We start from the raw sequence: 16,451 nt of genomic DNA, 5'->3' as shown, positions 1-16,451 counted from the left end.
AAAACGTCTGTCATGGCTGTATCTTTGAGCCATCAAACCCCAAAGTCATTAATTCCCACCAAATCAATGGTGACTGCACCATGATTTTTCCCTAACACGAGTTTCTTGAAGAACCCAACCCTGGTTCTTGGGAAAAGGTTCTGATTAGCAGAAAGTTACTTCCCGACTTAGACGAGGCTCTTGTTGATTCCCCCCAACACCATCTTGGCTTTCTAAATAAAGTCATTTCATTGCTGGCTCATAGCTGCTCACGGTCGACTCTGACCACCCCAGGACTTTTTCTACTCTATTAAACTCTGCACAATCTTTCCCTATGTTTATGTCTGTATTTGGGTGTTCTGCCCCTAGGTACTTTTTGCGCTAATCGAGTGTTGATTTTTTAACCCAGTTTTCCAGGATATCATTTTTCACTGTCAGTCCTGGTCTGGAGGCTACACTTTCTTCCCAAAGAAGTTCTCTTTCCTGGAATGAGAAAAGGTTTTCTCAGGTCTGGAATGAGCATAAAAATCCTCCTCAACATATCGCTGAATAGTATTTACTGAGTTCCAAATGTACGCAGAGCGCCCTACTAGGAGCTCGGGAGGGTACAACAGAATTAGGACATTCAACCCTCAAGGAGTTGACGATCTCCAGGGGAAAACAGACCCTAGAAATACATTACAGATAAGGGGCAGTCATAAAGATATAGATATAGATGTCCTAGTGGGGGTTTGAGGGTTCAAAGTGCTTAGGCGGTGAGGGATATAAGATGAGGAAGTGAGATATTAATCAGGGAAGGCCTCCTGGAGGACATGTGATTTCAAGAGGCCTTTGAAGATGAAGAAACCGGTAGTCTACCAGATGTGAAGTGGGAGGGAATTCCAGGCAGGAGGACGGGTGTGAGAAAGAGATTGGTGATGGGAGAGCCAAGACTGAAGTACAGCGAGTCGGTTAGCTTGAGAGGAATGAAGAGTGCGAGCTGGGGTGTGTGGGAAGAGATTGGATAAGTAAGAGGGAGGTGACTGAGTGCCTTCGAGTTCATCGTCAGAGGTTTCCTGGTGTTGCAGAGAGAAATGGGCAATTATGGGGAGTTGGGGAAGGGGAGAAGGTTGGGCCTACACTGCTCTGCTGCCTTCCAGATGTCTGCGTCAAGTTACCACCTCTCTGCTTTAGAGGGCAGCAATCTTTTCATAAAGATTTTCATAGCAAAGAGAAAATGTTTTGCTTCTTCGGCGAAGATCTTGGCATAGATCAGGGAAAATGAGTATTTGATAATTACAGGGAATCGTAAATATGATGGAAAGAAGAAATGCCATGAAAATGAGAAAATGTTTGCTCATATGTCAATCACTTCTCCCAATTATCCCATGATCCTTTTTTTTTCATTGGAAGTTTTAGGTGAATAGCAAATCTAGAGAGGGTAACTGTGGGAGCCTCAGTTGGTAGATGGCCTGTTACTGGAGTCGGGGGATCCGGGTTCTAATCTCAGGCATCTGTTGCTTGCTGCGTGACCTTGGGTATATCACATACCTTGTCTGTGCCTCGCTTTCCTCGTTTGTAAAATGGAGATTAAATTACTGTTCTCCCCACTGCTTGGATTGTGAGCCCTCTGTGGGACAGGGACTGTGCCCGACCTGATTAACTTGAATCTACCCCGGCACTCAGAACACTGCTTGATGCATGGTAGGTGCTTAATAAATGCCCTTATGATGAATCACACCAAAGGAACATCACAGCTAATACCAAGAACAAAATTAGCCCCCGGGGCAGCTGAATTCCTTGACACTGAATATTTATGAAACTGATGTTCCTAGTCATCCTTCAAATCTCCAGAATCAACTGGGCAAGTCAAGTCAGTTTATAACTGTCACGGGGACGTTTCTAGCCCTTTGATTTGAGACGGGTGCAGCTAAATTATCCCACGAGATGGCAGCAGTGTATAAACATGGTAATTTAGCTCCTCAAGCTGGAGGAATGGGGCATCTCTTAGCATCCCACTTCCATTAAGGTGCATGCTTGTCGGGGGCCGGGGGGCGATGCTAGCTCTGTATTTTATATTTTTTAAGTATAACGTAACTTAAACCACAATCCATTTAAATGCACCCTTCCGATGCCATAGCATTCTATGCGCTGACTTCTTTAAAGTTTCAAAACGGTCACGCAAAAATCTTTAATATTATGGGTGGAGAGCACAGCCAACAGATTGAGCAACCTATTTGACTTGGATAGCTTTTTTTTCCCTTTCTTGAAAACTTGTGGCTTCCTTTCTGATTCTCCCCTTCCAAATTTGTCTTTATTATAATGATCAAAAGAGCATTTCATTTCATTGATCCCATTTCAGATTTTAATGAACGTTAGTGTTGCTTAATCCGTCCACGGGTGAGAATCATTTATACAGATGTTCTATCCACCACAGAGCAAATCCCACAAGCTGACATCTTTTGCAAAATTCTCTGGTTAAAGTTAAATTTGCGTAAACCACGCGTAACTGCATACACATATTGGTGATGACGTGGTCCTGATTTTCCCATCCACGGACGTGAGTTGCAACAGGTAACACAGAGGTAAGGAGCACAAGATGAGTTTTTAAAATCTTCGTACCGACGTGGATGTCAGATTACAGGTGCTTCCGTTTATTCACGGAATGGTACTCAGTGACTGGGCCCGCACAGGCTAGGTGAGGTGAAGAGCTGAGCGGTTGTCCGGTCGGTGTGCTTCGTATAGTAGACATTTTGGCCAGTTAGCCGGCTGGGCTGTCTACTTGAGGCAAATTGCCTGGATAATTGCTCATTCCTCGACTTCACTTGAGCTGTGAAGACCCAGTCATGGGTTTACTTTGTAATCGGATTATATCGAGAGGTTATCCAAAACAGTAGAGGAAGAATTCCACCACGATGCTTCGTGGACACGCTTTGTCCAGAATGCGCGTCCTGCCTACGCTAGGAAATGAAATCAAAGCGTTTAGAGCTGCCTGGCTTTTTTTCTTGAGAACCGTGTTCACCTTCAGAACCGACTGCTCCACGGTGGCGAGGGCCTACGTTAAGGCTCAAAGTCCACAATTAACCCCCAATTAAATGGGTGATAGTTGTTGCACTTTCATCTTATTGAAGATTGTCAGTCCCCAAATTTTAGATTATTGATTTTTCCGATGAACGTTTCTGGCCTGGTGAGGGTTTTACAAATTTCACTCAATTTGCATGCCTATAGGAAGATTGCAGATTTATCTAAAATAAATTTAGTTAGCATCGAGGAATAGGGCCAATTTTGGGAAGTTGATGCAAAAAGGTCACCACCAGTGATGGGCGGGACAATGTTAAAAGACTTAAAAAAAAACCAACCCCCCCAAAACCAACAACAACAACAAAAAAAAACACCCACTAGCCCTTTTATAATTTAAGTAGATTTGGCAACTAAAAATTCTCATTAGGCTAGGTAAAGAGAATAAATATCTTGAGGGGACGTAAGAAGCTGAATGCAGGGGTTTTTTCTTCCCCCCCTACAAATGATGATTGATGTCTGTGTCATTAGTGGGGTAGCTGCCCATCTCTTATCTTGATTGACAGGTTAATAAGGGGCCCGGGGCTATCGTTTCAGTGTTAACACACCACCTTACCAATTACTTTTAAATTATTGCTAATCTGACAGAAAATAACCAGCCGAAGGTATAAAAATATCTGAAAAGAAGAACTCTCTAGTGAAGCAGCTTTTACTTCCGGTGCTTTAGAAGATCTCAGTTTAGAAAACTTGCCAGAATTTAGTCAATAGATTTTTAGGCATGGGGAATTTTTTTTTTAAAAAAAGGAAAAAACTTGTAGTTTATAATACTTCATTGGTTCAATTAGGAGCGAAAAAAGAAGGGAGTTTTGTAATGCAATTGTCCTGCAAAGGAAAATGCTTTAAATTGGGGGATTATGTGAGCAGACCACCTGTAGGGTATTCATAGCTCTTTTCTATAATGCTTCAACCCATGCCTTACTGCCTGCAGTCTGGCTAACAATGCGGGGAAAAGCTGTTTAAAAGGCTGCTCTCCCTTTTCCCTCTGGTGTTCACTAACTGTTACAAGTCTTCCTCTTAAAAAAAAAAAAAAAAAAAAAGTAAAAGTCCCACATCCCTTTAATTGAAGAACTTTAAGGCTCCATAGTGGCCAATTGGTCTGCAACAAGAGGAACCCGGCAGCAGGGAAAGAAACTTCAGACTATACATCACATTTGGAGAAGAGAAAAGATCAAAGTTTTTCCAACTCAAAAGCCCAAGTTCCCTACAGATTAACCCTATTCATTTAGCTCCTCTTAAAGGAACGATGTGCTGAGCCACTGGGCAGACAGGTAAAAAGTTCAACAATTGCCAAAGCATTCTTCTGCTAATTCAACAGCCTTCTGCTCAAATAAATTAGCTTAGTCTTGACAGAGGAACAATACTTTTTTCTCTGGAAAAAGGCCCACATTTGATATACACAAGTTAAGTATGAAAGGTTATTAAGATGTTAACCCGTTAGTTTAATCCATTAAAGAGAGCCCCATCCGCCACCTGATTGTCAAGCGGCTGCTCTACTGTAAAGCGGGAGCTGGACGCTTCCAACATTAACCTTTACACTTGGGCGGCGTGTAGTTCTCGGAAGACCAGGTGCTCGGAAAAATCACGGGCGACGGATAGGAAGGGAGGTTTTGGGGGGTTTTTTTTTTGGTCCAACGTCTAGTCATATTGTACAGGATAAATAAGCGGGGCCAGAAGGGGTGAAGGGGGGAAAAAAAAAAAAATCACTGCCTCGCAGCAGTTCGGGGGACAAACCGCTATGGGGCCTGCAGTTCCCCGTGAAACTTGGAGAACTAGGGGGTAAAAGCCCCGTACGGTCGAAGGTGCAGAAAACTCGGCCTGGGTTCGCACCTCAACAGTATCAAAGTAGCCAACCACTTGGAGAGTTTGAGTTTCTCAACAGAGGGGACCTTCTCCCCCGTCTACTAAGATGGGGGCACCAGTACGACCGAGCACCAGGTCCCATTTCGGGTCCCTGGCCCCGCACACCCCTTCCAGCGAGTGGAGAGTAACGATGAGCTCATGATGGGCGGGGGGGGGGGGCGGGGGGGGGGGGGAAGGGCGGAAGTTTAACTCATTTATCAAAAGTCATTTTATTGACAAAATAGAATACTCAAATATTTGTTCTTACAGGGGTAGCCTCTAAACTTTTTACAAAAGAAATGTACAGACTGTAATAGCTTTGGCTATGTACATATTTTACAGATTTTTACAAGTTAAACAAATAATTATATAAATACATCCTTTAATGCAAGAAACCCGTATTTACTTGGGGTGTATAATTAAGACACGTCGATCGTCGCGTGGCGGTCGTGGTCGTGTTAAGGCAGTGGCCCGGCGGAGGAGACCGAGACCGGGGAGTCCCATCCGACCACGGCCGCTCGTCTTCGAGGACCGAGAGGGGCAGAGGCGGGCAAAGGGAAGGGGTGGCGGGGCGGGGGATGAAGACGACCGCGTTAAAAACAAGAGACCACCCTCCGGGGAAAGGTGTCGCCGTGGCCGTTTTCCAGAGGGAGTCCGTTTTCCAGAGGGAGGGTGGCGACGCGCCAGGGCCGGTGGCGGCGCGGGGCCCAGGCCTCGGCGCGATGACGGGAAAAGGCAGGCCTCCTTCCCGGCCTGGCAACGGCAAGGGGGCCGAGGGGGGACGGGAAGGGGGGGGGGGGGGACGACGTCTGGAGTCTTCAACGCCAGGTCCATTGTTCTAACCAAGTCATGCGAGTCCCGGCTAATGGATACCATTAAGAGTCCACGATCGCGCTAAGAGCAGTCGACGGGGGAGGAGAGGTTGGGGGCCGTCGGGGCTGCTCGGTGTTCCGGGCCTGCCCCACCCCTCGCTGTGGGGGGGGTGGGGGGGGACGGAGGGACGACGACGCTGGTCCTCCGGGGGCCCCCGGGGAGCCCCTTCCAGTGGGTCCCTTTCAGACCTGGGACAGGGGCATCTGCTTGGGGTAGGACACGGAGCTGGCCGTGCCCGACCTCCAGGTGAGGCCCGTGCTGACGTCGCTGTACAGGGAGCCGCCGCCGGGGCCGGGGCCGGCTCCTCCCCCGCCCCCGGCCGGGGGGCCCGCGCCGGCCGCCGCCCCTCCCGGGCCTGGCGCGCCCCCGGGCCCGAGCGCGCCCCCGCCGGCGGCGGCGGCGCGCGCGCCCTTGCTGGCCCAGCAGCAGCGGGTGCAGAGGGCCCGCCACGACTCGAGCGTCTTCCCGGACCAGACCCAGACCCCCGAGGTGATGCCCACGACGAGGCACATGAAGTACTTGAGCATGAAGACGGCGTAGTCGGGGCGGCGGGCCTGGTCGGGCTGCAGGTCGCGCAGGCAGGGGCAGTTGTGCGTGGCCTCCCAGCGGGGCCGGTTGTGCTGCTCGTAGAAGAGGCAGGCCACCACGGCGGCGGCGGGCACGGTGTAGAGCACGGTGAAGAGGCCCAGCCGGATCATGAGCTTCTCCAGCTTGTGCGTCTTGGTGGCGCCGCCCTGCTGCTTGATGACCGAGCGGATGCGGAAGAGCGACACGAAGCCGGCCAGCAGGAACATGGTGCCGATGAAGAGGTAGATGACCAGCGGCGCCAGCACGAAGCCCCGCAGGTTGTCCAGGCTCTGGTTGCCCACGTAGCAGATGCCGGCCACGGGGTCGCCGTCCACCGAGCTGAGGGCCAGCACGGCGATCGACTTGACGCTGGGCACCAGCCAGGCGGCCAGGTGGAAGTACTGCGAGTAGCCGGCGATGGCCTCGTTGCCCCACTTCATGCCGGCCGCCAGGAACCAGGTGAGCGACAGGATGACCCACCAGATGGAGCTGGCCATGCCGAAGAAGTAGACCAGCAGGAAGACGACGGTGCAGAGGGCCGGGCCCGTGGTCTCGTAGCGCACGTGCTGCCCCACGGCGCCCAGCTCCTCGTACTCGCCGCGCGCGCCGGCCGCCGCCCCGGCGCCCCCGGCCGCTCCCCTGGCGGCGCCCCCGGCCGCCCCTCCGCCGCCGCCCGCCGCCGCCGCCGCCGCCGCCGCGGGCGCGCCGCCGCTGCACGCCACCTTCTCGTGCCCGGCCACCAGCCGGACCAGGTAGCCCACCGACACGAAGAGGTAGCAGGCGGCCAGGAAGACGATGGGCCGCTCGGGGTACTTGAAGCGCTCCATGTCCAGCAGGAAGGTGGACACGGTGGCGAAGGTGGACAGGAAGCACAGCACCGACCACAGGCCGATCCAGAAGACGGTGAAGGCGCGCTCGTCCTGGCTGAAGAAGGGGTTGTGGCAGGGCAGGGCGCAGTTGGCCATGCGGCCCGTGCGGACGCGGTTGTAGAGCGGGTGGCGCTCGCTCGACACCGACACCATGGGGGCGCGGCAGCGGCAGCCGGGCTCGCAGGGCGATGACGCCGGCCCGCCGCTAGGGGGCCGGGGCTGCGCGGGGGCGCCGCCGCCGCCGCCGCCGCCGCCGCCGCTCGGGGGCGCGCCCGCCTCCGAGCCCTTCGCGCCCGCGCCCGCGCCCCCGCCTCCGCGCGCCGCCGGCCGGGCCCCCGGAGCGGGAGGAGGAGGAGGAGGAGGCGGAGGCGGAGGCGGCGGCGGCAGGTCGCCCGGGAGCGGCGGCGGGCGATGTCGGGGCGGCCCCGCCGTGGTGGCCGCGTCGGTGCGGTTGTAGTCCATGCACAGCGTGTCCGGCTGGCCCTGCTCCGGCAGCCGGTCGCAGCGCATGCGGTCGGGCCAGGCGAAGCCGTACTGCCGCATGAGCGGCGCGCAGCCCGCCTTGGCCCGCTCGCACACGGCCCGGCAGGGCGGCAGCGGCTTCTTGTAGTCGTCCAGGCAGATGGGCGTGTACATGCTGCAGAGGAAGAACTTGAGGTCGGGCGAGCACTGGATCTCCACCAGCGGCCAGAACTGGTGCACCTCCAGGCCGGCCTCGTCCTGCGTGTCGTGGTTGAACTGGTTGGGCATGTAGGTGTAGTTGTAGCCGATGCCCTTGCACAGCGGCACGGTGATCTCCTGGCACGACAGCTCCTTGGCCGACGCCGCCGCCGCCGCCGCGCCGCCCGACCGCTGCGGCGGGGCCAGGGCGGCCAGCAGGGAGGTCACTTCCAACAGGTAACTCCACTCCATGCTCGCCTCCCGGCCGGCCCCTCCGAGCCCCTGCCTCAGGAGGCGGGACGGGCCGAAGCCCCCAGGCCCGGCCGGAGGGGCGAGGGCCGGCCGCCCCCTGCCCCTCGACTGGAGCCCTCTTGCTCCGGCAGGAGCCCTCTTGCTCTGGCAGGAGCCCTCTTGCTCCGGCAGGAACCCTCTTGCTCCGGCAGGAACCCTCTTGCTCCGGCAGGAGCCCTCTTGCTCTCGCTGTCTCTGTCCTGGCCGCCCCCGCCGCGGGAGGACCGGGTCGCAGAGCGAGCCTCCCCCCTTCTCAAGGGAGGGTCCCCCGGCTGGCCTGGGCGTGGAGCCGGGCGGGGGACAGGGCCGGTCCTCCCTCCTGCCCCTCCTCGTCCCCCACCTCCGGTCCCCTCGGCCGGTCCCTCTCCGCCGCCTCCCCTTCTGCGGTGCCCAAAGAGACGGAGAGGGAGCGATTCGGTCCGGGCCGCTTCAGTGGCCCCGGAGCGGGCTTGCGGGACGCGGTCCCATCCTCCTCCCGCTGGGGCGCTGGGCGTGGGCGCCTTTTCCTCGGCCCGGACCCCCGGCGCCGCGGCCCCCGCTCCTCCCGCGCCCACGGTGACTCTGCCCGGCCGGGAAGCGGGGGGGGCGGCGGCGGCAAGTTGCCCCTCCGGCCCCCGTGGTGCCGAGTCGAGACGGCTGGGAGCGCCCAGACAGCGGAGCGGCGGGGTCGCGGCCCCGCCTTCACCTCGGCGACCTTCCCTCCGGCCCCGCTTGGCCCCGCACGGCCCCGCTTGGCCCCGCACGGCCCCGCACCTCCCCGCCGGGGTCCGGGCCGGTCCTGGTCGGCGGGAGGCTGCAGGGCAGGTCCTTGGCTCGCCCCGGACCACCTGAGCTGCTGCTGCTGCTGCTGCTGCTGCTGGTGGAGGGGATGATGATGATGATGATGAGGGTGAGGGTGAGGGTGATGGTGATGGTGCTGCCGCCGCCGCCTTCGCCTTCGCCGCCGCGGGAGCAGCGCCCTTTGCCCAACTTGCCCGTGTCCGGCCCCCGCTCGCCTCCAGCCGCCGCGCTCATAAATATTTATAGAGCTCGGGCCCGGGCCCCGCCCCCCCGGCCCCGCCCGCCAATCAGCGAGAGGCCGCGCCGGCCCCCGCAGCCCCGCCCCTCTTAAGGAGGCCCCGCTCCGGCCCGCAATCGAGGCATTTCGGGGGCTCGGCTCGGGCTCGGTTTCGGGCTCGGCTCGGCCTGGCCTCCCCCCGGCCTGGCCTCCCCCGAGGCTGCCGGACGGGGGCTCATGTTGGGGGGCTGCGCGGGGGGCGCCCCCTCTTTGACCTGGCGCCCGGCCCGGCCCGGCCAGTCCTGTCCCGCCGCCCCTGGCAGAGGGCGGTTTATGCAGCGGCCAGACCCGCCCCCGTCTCCCCCCGCTCCCCGCCCCAGGTAGCAAACCAACCAAACCACCTCCATCCGCCTTTTGGGCGCCCCCCCGTGAAGGTGAGGGCTCCGAGGAGGCGGCGGTGGCGGGGCGGGACGGTCCGGCCCGGCCCGGCCCGGCGTCGCGGGGGCCCCTATCCTGTGCCTCCACGCTCACCTAAGTTCGCTGGGAAGGAGGAGGTCCGGGACCGGACGGTCCTTCCGCCGTCTTTCTCGCCAGACACTCAGACGGTCATTCGGTAGCAGTTATCGAGCCCTTCCTATGTGCGGAGCACTGCGCTAAGCGCTGGGGACGGACGATCGGGCGGCAGATAGAGGCCACCCCGGGGCCGGGAGAGGAGCCCGGTGGGGGCGGGAGAGGAGCCCGGTGGGCGCGGCTCGGCCTTCCCTCCCCGGGAAAGCGGTTCCCCCACCGCCCCCGGCCCGGACCCCCCGCTTTTCTCGGGGGGCTCCCCGTCCTCCCTCCCCTCCGCCATCCGCCCCCCGACCCTCCTTAAGAGAGGCCGGGCCCAGGGGGCGGGGCGGCCCGGCCCGGCCCGGCAGGTTCATTTACGCTTGTTAGGGCAGCCCGGGGGGTTGTCTTCCTCCTCCAATCGACTGTTTATTTTTTAATTGATGTGCTGTTTCATTTAGCGCTTCTATGGAGCTCACGCTGGGGCTGTAATTACTGTAATCGCAGGAACAAGCATCGCGGTTAGCCGGGAGGGTGGCAGAATACCCTTTTTCATTGCCCCCCCCTCCCCACCTTTCCTCTCCCCCCACCTTCTTTTTTTCTTTTCCTTGTTGCAAAATTTGCCATCGGTCGGGTTTCGAACGGGGAAGGAGTAATGTCGGGAAAGCAAAGTTGCCGGGAGGAAGAGGGAAGGGGAAAGAGAACGAAAAGATCCTTCGGAGGCGATTCCGGTGATTTTTTTTTTCTTTTTGGCTCTCTGTTTCTGAAACAAGACGTGTCGTAAAACAGAAATAATTAGCGTTTGTACTCGTGGGATCTGCCCACCTCCTCTTGAAAGGGAGCTCGGCCCAGCCACTTCACGGGGCAGCGCCTTCCCAGTACACGAGCGGGAAACCGGCCTGGTACAGGTTCTCCTTTTTCAGTCAGGACTGGCACCCAAGGCTAGGCCAAGTTATAAACCGGCCCCGTAGTTTCCCAGGATTTTTCATATAATGTACAGAATGTCTCCATCCCGGGAGAGAAGCTCACAGAATGTCACGCCTTCATTTTCGAAGAAAAATCAACTCCTCGGAGATCCGCAACATCAAGGTTTCCAAATCATCGGTTGTCTATATCGACCCAGTTGCTGGGAGAATGGACTGGTAGACTTTTCAGTCATTTCCTTTTTTCCCCCAAACCCATAGCAGTTTTCCCTCTGCAGCGGGCACGTCCAAGGAAAGCCATCGAGTTGTGACTTTGCTGCCTTGTTTAAAAAGTGACTTTATTCATCAAGATTGAATGGCGCTGTGAGGTACAATTACCATCGGACCCATTTTGCCAATACCAAGAATTTTTTTTTTTTTTTTAAACACCCAGGTTGGACACTCTGCTGCAGAGGCAGCAGATGTGAAGTACTGGTTTCCAAAACCAACACAGATGCCGAAAAGTTTCCACTGCTATATTTCAGCAGGGGAAACTCAAGAGATGTCAAATGCAAAGTTTAGGATTTGTTCTGGGGCTCTTCTAGAAATAGGGAGAGAGAAGTATTGTATTTTTCCATGGCGGGTGAAAAGGTTGACTTCAGGTTGGAAAGCGAGCCGTTAACTTTTTCATTACTCTGAGAAAAGGGGAAACATTTTAGTGAAAATTAAAAGGTGAAAATGCTCGGGAATTTGGGCCTTTTTAAGCAATTCATCCTAAAATTGGAGAATATTGGAGGCAAGGGGAAATACAGGCTCTAGAAGTAGTAGATGGAGTCAGTGTCTGGATCACTGCTTCCGGGCCCATATTGATTTCCAGGAGTAGAAATTTTTGCCCAAAGAGCGACACATTTCATGGAAGGTAAACCATCTTCAGTAGTCGTAATAGCATTTATTAAGCGCCCACTGGGTGTAATGCCCTGTACTAAGCACCCGGAGTAACTACACAACAAGCAAATGACACATTCCCTGCCCACTTCAAGTACTATGCTACTGGATAGGACCCCACACCCTACTTGGAATCAGATAGGAATTGGGTTAGGGTTGGGTTGGGGATGCTTGTGAAGCGAGTAAGTGTTTTCCAGAGGTAGTGGAGCCGATGTAGCCAACGGAAGGAATCCTGGATCATTTATGAGCAGTAGAAATTAAGTACAATTTTTCGTTTCGAAAGTAAAGCGGCAGCTTTCCCTGGGGGATGGGGGCAAAGTAGCGGGGAAGGGAAGAATGGTTCTACTAGCCATATAAATAATGTACAACGGTTTCTACGGGGATTTCTGAACAGATGTCTAGTTCCTGAATCACACACGGGCTTAAAACTAGCAGATGAAGGCATGGGTCTATTACAGGTAGTATAATCTCTTGCAGAGGGATTGATTATCCAGTAGATAGGACTACATTTACTATCCCCAACCGTTACAACTTTTGTGTAGTTTTTGTTTTTTTAATCCACTGTTGAAACCCTTTAAAAAGTTGACTGGTATTGCAACCGATATGGTCAAAAGCGGCTGCTCTTTCTGAGCAGCAATAAAATAATCCAAAGTGTTAGGCGTGGAAGGCGCCAAGTTGACTGTCTTTCCACGCCTTCAGAATAAAAAATGATTTGCCTTGCAATGTACGTAGTAAGCGCTCGATGGATGCTATGACGACTACTGCTCCTAGTACTGTCGTCTTCTTCGTGTCCCCTAACCACGGGGCAGATTGTTGTTCTCTGGGAAAAAAGTCTATTACACCACCCATAAACCAATATACCGGACTGAGTCTTGATTAATTAAACCTGCTTTCATCAGATGGCTGTAGCCACCCACCGTTGTCACTATGGAGGTCTAAATAAAACTCAGTGAGAGGGAGGGAAGAGTCTTATTGGATTTCTTGAATTTACCTGTTTACTTGTTTAAATTCCATTCGAGTTACAAAATTCTACCCCATCAGGGCAAATGGAAAGGACCTGGGCTCCGCCACTTATCTGCTGGGTGACCTTGGTCAAGTCACTTCACTTCTCTGGGCCTCAGTTCCCTCATCGGTAAAAGGGGGATGAAGACTGTGAGCCCCGTGTGAGACAGGGACTGGGTCCAACCTGATTTGCTTGTATCCAGCCCAGCGCTTAATACAGTGTCTGGCACATAGTAAGTACCTAACATGCCATCATTTATTTTAAATTTTTACTTTTTAAATGGAATCAAAATCCCGATTCCATAAGAAGTCATAATTCTCAATCTAGGGATTGCAGATTCCATCATTGCTTTTCATTGGTGGCAGTAGAGTTCTAAAAACAGACTATTTCATGTCCCGTGCCCAACTTTGCTGAAATTTGGGAAGAAACCGGCAGTCTTGAAACTGGCAGCGCACTATCTCACTGAGCTCACTGAGGATTGATATTTCACTGAGCTCACTGAGCATTGGTGTTTGACAGAAGTCAGGCTTCAAATCATTAACTCATCTAACCTTCTTGGTCCTTTTAACCCCAGATATTCATGCCCATGACCAGAGAAGGAAGATCTGGCCAGTAGGTTAAGGAGAAGGGTGGCCAACAACCACCACTACAGAAGTGATTCAGGCACCTGTGGTCCTAAAAGGGTTCTTCTTTGTAGCTGATCACTTCATTACTGTAACATTTAGAAAAGCAGCATGGCCTATGGATAGAGCTCGGGGCTGGGAGCCAGAAAGACCTGGGTTCTAATCCCGGCTCTGCCGCTCGTCTGCTCTGGGACCTTGGACTAGTCACTTCCCTCCCTGGGCCTCAGCTACCTCATCTGTACAATGGGGATTAAGGTTATGAGGCCAAGTGGGGCCGGGACCGAGTCCAACCTAATTTGCTTGTAAACACCCCAATGCCTAGTACAGTGCCTGGCCCATAGTAAGCGCTTAACCAATACCATTATTATCATTATCATCTTCAGTTAAGGAAGGTCCAAGTTGATGCTGCACCTTTATGCTAGATAGACCAGTAGGGCGCCTAATTTCTGGATGAAAGAACATCGCAACATTGCTAAAACCCACCCTTTCCTCCCCAGCCAAACTGCTGTCACGTTAATCCAAGCACTTATCCTATCCTCATTGCTGCATCAGTCTCCTTGCTGACCTTCCTGCCTCCTGTCTCTCCCCACTCCAGTCCAAACTTCCTTCTGCTGCCCAGATCATTTTCTCTACAAAACCATTCAGTCCAGGTTTCCCCATTCCTCAACAACTTACAGTGGGAACCCATCTACCACCACATCAAATAGAAACTCCTTGACTTTGGCTTTAATTAAAGCACTCAATCACCTTGCCCGCTCCTTCCTTACCTCACTGCTTTCCTCTTATTATTATGGTATTTGTTAAGTGCTTACTATGTGCTAGGCGTCGTACTCAGCGCTGGGGTAGGTACAATCAAATTCAGGCTAGGCACAGTCCCTATCTCACATGGGACTCAGTTTCAGTCCCCATTTGACAGATGAGATCCCCATTTTCCTATTCCAACCGGTCCCTCCCACTTTGACCCTCTAATGCCAACCAACTCACTGTACCTCGATCTCTTCTATCTCACCGCCGACCTCTGGCCCGCACGCTGACTCTGGCCTGGGACACCCTCTCTCTTCACATCCGACAGTTGATCACTCTCCCCCACTTTCAAAACTTATTAAAAGCACATCTCCAAGAGGCTTTCCCTGCCTAAGTCTTCATTTCCTCTTCTCCCACTCACTTCTGCCTTGTCTTTGCACTTGAATTTGCACCCTTTATTCACCCCCCCCCTCAGCCCTACGGCACTGAGGTTCATAGCTGTAATGTCTTAATATTAATGTCTGTCTCCCCCGCTGGGCTGGAAGCTTGTTGCGGGCAGGGAAGGTGTCTGCCAGCTCTGTTGTTCGCTCCCCAGGACTTCATAGTACATTGCCCTGCACAGAGTAAGCGCTCATTAAGTGTGAGCGATTAATTGTTCGATTGATCGATGATGCTTAGTTTAACAACTCTTAACCGGGTATAGTGGCTCATGGCTTAATTGCCTTTGCAGATAGCTTCTTTTGTTTTCTTCTTTTAAATAATCCCAACCTCTGTGAGGGGCAGGGATTATGCAAAGGAAAAGGGGAGATGTGGTTATGTTAAATTTGACAGAGATGAGCAATGGGTTTTTGCTGCTGTCAACTCTCCTTAACAAGTATACCCGTTTCCTTCTAATAGCTAGGCCGCTACTGGAGCAAGAGACTGCACTGGCTAGGCAAAACAAGCCGGGCGGTTTGTAAGATATTTACTCAGGTTATTGTCTCGCCACAAGCTAAGTGAAGGGTAATCATTTGTGAGGAAGAATTTACTAAATAGTTAAGCAGCGTAACTATTAAGAGCTGCCTGGGTCCAAGAATTACACCCCATGTTTCCAGAATCCCTTAGGACTTGCTAAGAATGGCTCACCGATATAAACTTGCAGAAAAAGTACAGTGACAGCTAAATCGGATGATTCGCTTCATTCCCTATTGCACGTCCAATTTATCAGAGCTAATGCCCATCAGCAGCTGGATCCCACACCATTTTGCCCCTTGCCCAGGTCCCTTCTGAAGCCTCAAGAGCAGGTTGGGAAATTTCCTTCTTTCATCCCTCCCCGTTGTTTGCTCCATCGCGCATATCCTTCCAAGATTTAAAAAGCTAATTACTTTCCCTCTACAGCTCCTAATTCAGAACATCCTTCTCTCACCTACCTGGTCCTTATCCTAGGCTCTTCTTCAACAACCAGCATTCACTGAACTGGGAACATACACTTAAAAGTAAAAGACATCATTCCTTCCTGCCTTAGAGGAATTTATAATCTTAATGGGGTGGCAAGAGGCCATGGGTTTCCAAACACAATAGGTAGAAGAGGAAGCAGAGATGCAAAAGGAAAATGAAATAGAGAGAAACACGCATAAATGCCGAGGGAGCCGATGGGGCGGCATATCTAGGAGGATAATCACTCGGTAGTATTTGTTGGGCACTCGCTGTGGGCGGAGCACTGTACTAGGTGCTTGAGAGAGTACAGTGGAGTTCCTAGATGTGATACCTGACCTCAAGGATCCTAGAATCCAGTGTGGAAAACAGATGCTAAGATAAATTACCGGTAGGGAGAAGCAGCAGCGTTTAACGATGTGGGGGTGAGTAACCAGAGCCATGCTGAAGTGGCAGTAGATTAGCAGGCCACGCTCCGCTGAGACTACTCCTCAGTGGCATGGAGAGGTTTGATTGCTGCAGGATTCAAATCTGATGTTGGGATTCTCTGCAGCATTTTTTGTTATGATCCAAGCTTCCCGAAGGTGCAGGGATGGTGGGATTGTCAGTATTGAACATAACTTGGCATTGTGTGTCATTAAATGACACCTAAAAACTCTATGCCTCCTAGGGGACTCCTCACTGTTGCCTTGGGGATTAATTCCCCATCCCTAATCTGTTCAACTACTACCATGGAAGAATAGGGAAAAATGGAAATATTTATTCCCAACAAAACCCACATTTATCTGCCACCCGGGTTGTTGACGTTTCTCATACGGAGATATAACCAAGTGAAATTTTCAAGGCCCTTATCTGGGGAGAAGCATACCCACTATCTTTAGCAAAGCATTTCTAAACTGGTTTTGTTTTTCTGGAACAGGACCTTGTGGTTTGGCAGCCGACCTCGGTTGTTCAGTCTGGACCGAACAGGACTGTGAACACTTGTCTTAAAGTGTTGTCTTCTGCTAAATGGAAAGAACTTATTTATACTACTCCATTGGGGTTGTATTGCCATTTGGAAGTAGAAATCCAGGGTTGGGGCTGGGAGACGGTCCAATGAAGTCTCAGACTTCGGAAAAACACGTAGCCATTACTAATTGGAGT

General features: G+C 53.1%; 1 protein-coding gene across 1 annotated transcript; it reads right to left on the bottom strand.

Annotated features, from left to right (window-relative positions):
* Nucleotides 1–5,086: 5,086 nt before the first annotated feature.
* On the bottom strand, nt 5,087–8,118 carry FZD8 (frizzled class receptor 8). Its single transcript, XM_029078257.1, has one exon. The coding sequence runs from the start codon at nt 8,094–8,096 to the stop codon at nt 5,931–5,933; it is 2,166 nt and encodes a 721-aa protein (XP_028934090.1). The 5' UTR covers nt 8,097–8,118; the 3' UTR covers nt 5,087–5,930.
* Between the last annotated feature and the right edge of the window lie 8,333 nt (nt 8,119–16,451).

The sequence above is a fragment of the Ornithorhynchus anatinus genome, chromosome 13 (genome assembly GCF_004115215.2).
Source record: "Ornithorhynchus anatinus isolate Pmale09 chromosome 13, mOrnAna1.pri.v4, whole genome shotgun sequence".
Taxonomy (NCBI): Eukaryota; Metazoa; Chordata; class Mammalia; order Monotremata; family Ornithorhynchidae; genus Ornithorhynchus; species Ornithorhynchus anatinus.
This window is presented reverse-complemented; position numbering and strand designations above follow the sequence as displayed.